Consider the following 2,500-nt stretch of genomic DNA (forward strand, 5'->3'; position numbering starts at 1 on the left):
TGTATGTTCTACATTCCAATATGGATCTCTATGCTCTAGTCCAGGACTAGTGTATGTTCTACATTCCAATATGGATCTCTATGCTCTAGTCCAGGACTAGTGTATGTTCTACATTCCAATATGGATCTCTATGCTCTAGTCCAGGACTAGTGTATGTTCTACATTCCAATATGGATCTCTATGCTCTAGTCCAGGACTAGTGTATGTTCTACATTCCAATATGGATCTCTATGCTCTAGTCCAGGACTAGTGTATGTTCTACATTCCAATATGGATCTCTATGCTCTAGTCCAGGACTAGTGTATGTTCTACATTCCAATATGGATCTCTATGCTCTAGTCCAGGACTAGTGTATGTTCTACATTCCAATATGGATCTCTATGCTCTAGTCCAGGACTAGTGTATGTTCTACATTCCAATATGGATCTCTATGCTCTATTCCAGGACTAGTGTATGTTCTACATTCCAATATGGATCTCTATGCTCTAGTCCAGGACTAGTGTATGTTCTACATTCCAATATGGATCTCTATGCTCTATTCCAGGACTAGTGTATGTTCTACATTCCAAAAGGTAGGCATTAGAACAGCAAGGCCTTAACAGCACTCTGGTCAGTCTAGAGCTGGAGAACTGTTCACATGTAATACTTCTTTTGTCCACTGGTGGTTGTTTGGCGCTGTTTCGAGTTTGTCATAGAGTGTCCCAGTGACTATATCTTGACCTATCCTACCAGTGACCTATCTTTCAAAAAAATATGAACGGGAGTTAATGGAGAGATAACAATTATTTTTTTGGTCCAGTTTGAATTGTGCCACGAATTTCACATATGATGTGTGTGAATTTATAAGATAATTTTTCACCTCAAGAAAGTACTGTTGTTCGATAGACTTCAAAAGTTATGTTGGTTTTGTGCGAATCCGCTCAGTGGACTACATCTCTTGTCTCGAACGATGTACGTCACCAACGTAATTAACGATAAGATTAGCTGTTATGCTAGTTAACGGTTGCATCTTGCTGCCTGCTATGTCACTCAACAGTATCTAATGTACAGTCTATGGACGAATATAACTTACCTGATGTGTTTAATCCTCTGACTCATGGTATTTTCATCGGCAAGGAAAGCCCAATTAAGATCTGTTGCTGGTATGCTTGTACAATCTAGTGTGGCTGTGAATGAGCTAACGTCACTAGCGCGACTGATGGGTTTGTAGTCGTTGGAATTACGATCTTTCACAATGTTGTAATTCAGTAGTTACGAAACAAACTGCAAATGTCTTTACATGAAAAATTGTCTTTAAAATTGACAAACATCATATGGGTAATTCAAGGCACAAGTCAACCGGGACCAGAAAATCATTTCTTTTTCGCCATAGACTGGCGTTCAAATGTTTTGAAAGATGGGTCCCATGGAGGCAAGTGGAAGTGGCGTCACTGGGACGCTCTACTGAAAACCTAATGAAACCTAGAGGCCTATCTGCAAACAAGGTATTCGGAAGTATTCTAAAAGTTTATCATTTAATTGTTAATAGGCCTAACTTCTATTCAAGTCATATTTCTGGGACTTTCGGGGATCTTTTATTCACTTGTTCAAATGTTCCTAAGGCAGCAGAGTTCACACAGTTCTCACCAAGTGAGTGAAAGTTAGAATGGTGGTGATTTCAGATGTTTTTCCAGCACTTCATAAAACTCTCATAGTTTGAGAACATGTTCACAGCATTAAGATATTTACGGTTGCTGACATACTCCGAGTCTCTGGCCCTCTCTTAGAGCCTGGCATAGTGAGCTGGCCCTCGGAAGAGAACGTTTGGGGACCGCTGGTCTAGAGCAGGCTAGAGCACTCTGGCCCTCTGAAGAGAACCTTTGGGGACCGCTGGTGTAGAGCCTAGAGCAGGCTAGAGCAGCAGAACAGTCTAGAGCAGCTGATTAACGGAACTGGAGTCCATAAAGTTCCTATCAATTCCTCATTTTGATTCCAATTTTTTTATTTGTAATAATAAAGGGCCTGTTGTTCTTTTGAGCTGATTAGACTCAACCAAATAAAATATTTGTCATGTAATTTCTGACCATTTGAGTACATCATTTTACCAGTTATTGTTATTTCTTATCGGTCCCTTATTATTGATCTGCCCCTGATCCGGCTCTGATCCAGCGCTGATGTGGCTCTGATCCGGCTCTGATGTGGCCCTGATGTGGCCCTGATCCGGCTCTGATGTGGCCCTGATGACATGAGTGCTGCAAAGCCGAACACTCTGATGCCAGTGGCTCATGCTTGCCCTGTCCGTAGGACACGACACTGATCATTTGTGTGTGTGTGTGCAGGAGAGGCGTCGGACGTGGCGCTGAATAAGCTGAAGTGTCCGCACTGTAACTACATCGCTAAGCACCGCCGCACGCTGAAGCGCCACCTCATCATCCACTCGGGCGTGCGCTCCTTCAGCTGCGACATCTGTGGAAAGCTCTTCACACGCAGAGAGCACGTCAAGAGACATTCCCTGGTGAGA

The 2,500-nt window shown here is 42.7% G+C and overlaps 1 protein-coding gene across 1 annotated transcript in view; it reads left to right on the top strand.

The window, feature by feature from the left end:
- The window catches only part of zbtb10 (zinc finger and BTB domain containing 10), a 33,159-nt gene that overhangs the window by 19,871 nt on the left and 10,788 nt on the right, over positions 1-2,500 (top strand). The window contains 1 exon segment of the mRNA XM_042075629.1: positions 2,319-2,494. Within this exon segment, the coding sequence (XP_041931563.1) occupies positions 2,319-2,494 (176 nt within the window).

The sequence above is a fragment of the Alosa sapidissima genome, chromosome 21 (genome assembly GCF_018492685.1).
Source record: "Alosa sapidissima isolate fAloSap1 chromosome 21, fAloSap1.pri, whole genome shotgun sequence".
In the NCBI taxonomy this organism is placed as follows: Eukaryota; Metazoa; Chordata; class Actinopteri; order Clupeiformes; family Clupeidae; genus Alosa; species Alosa sapidissima.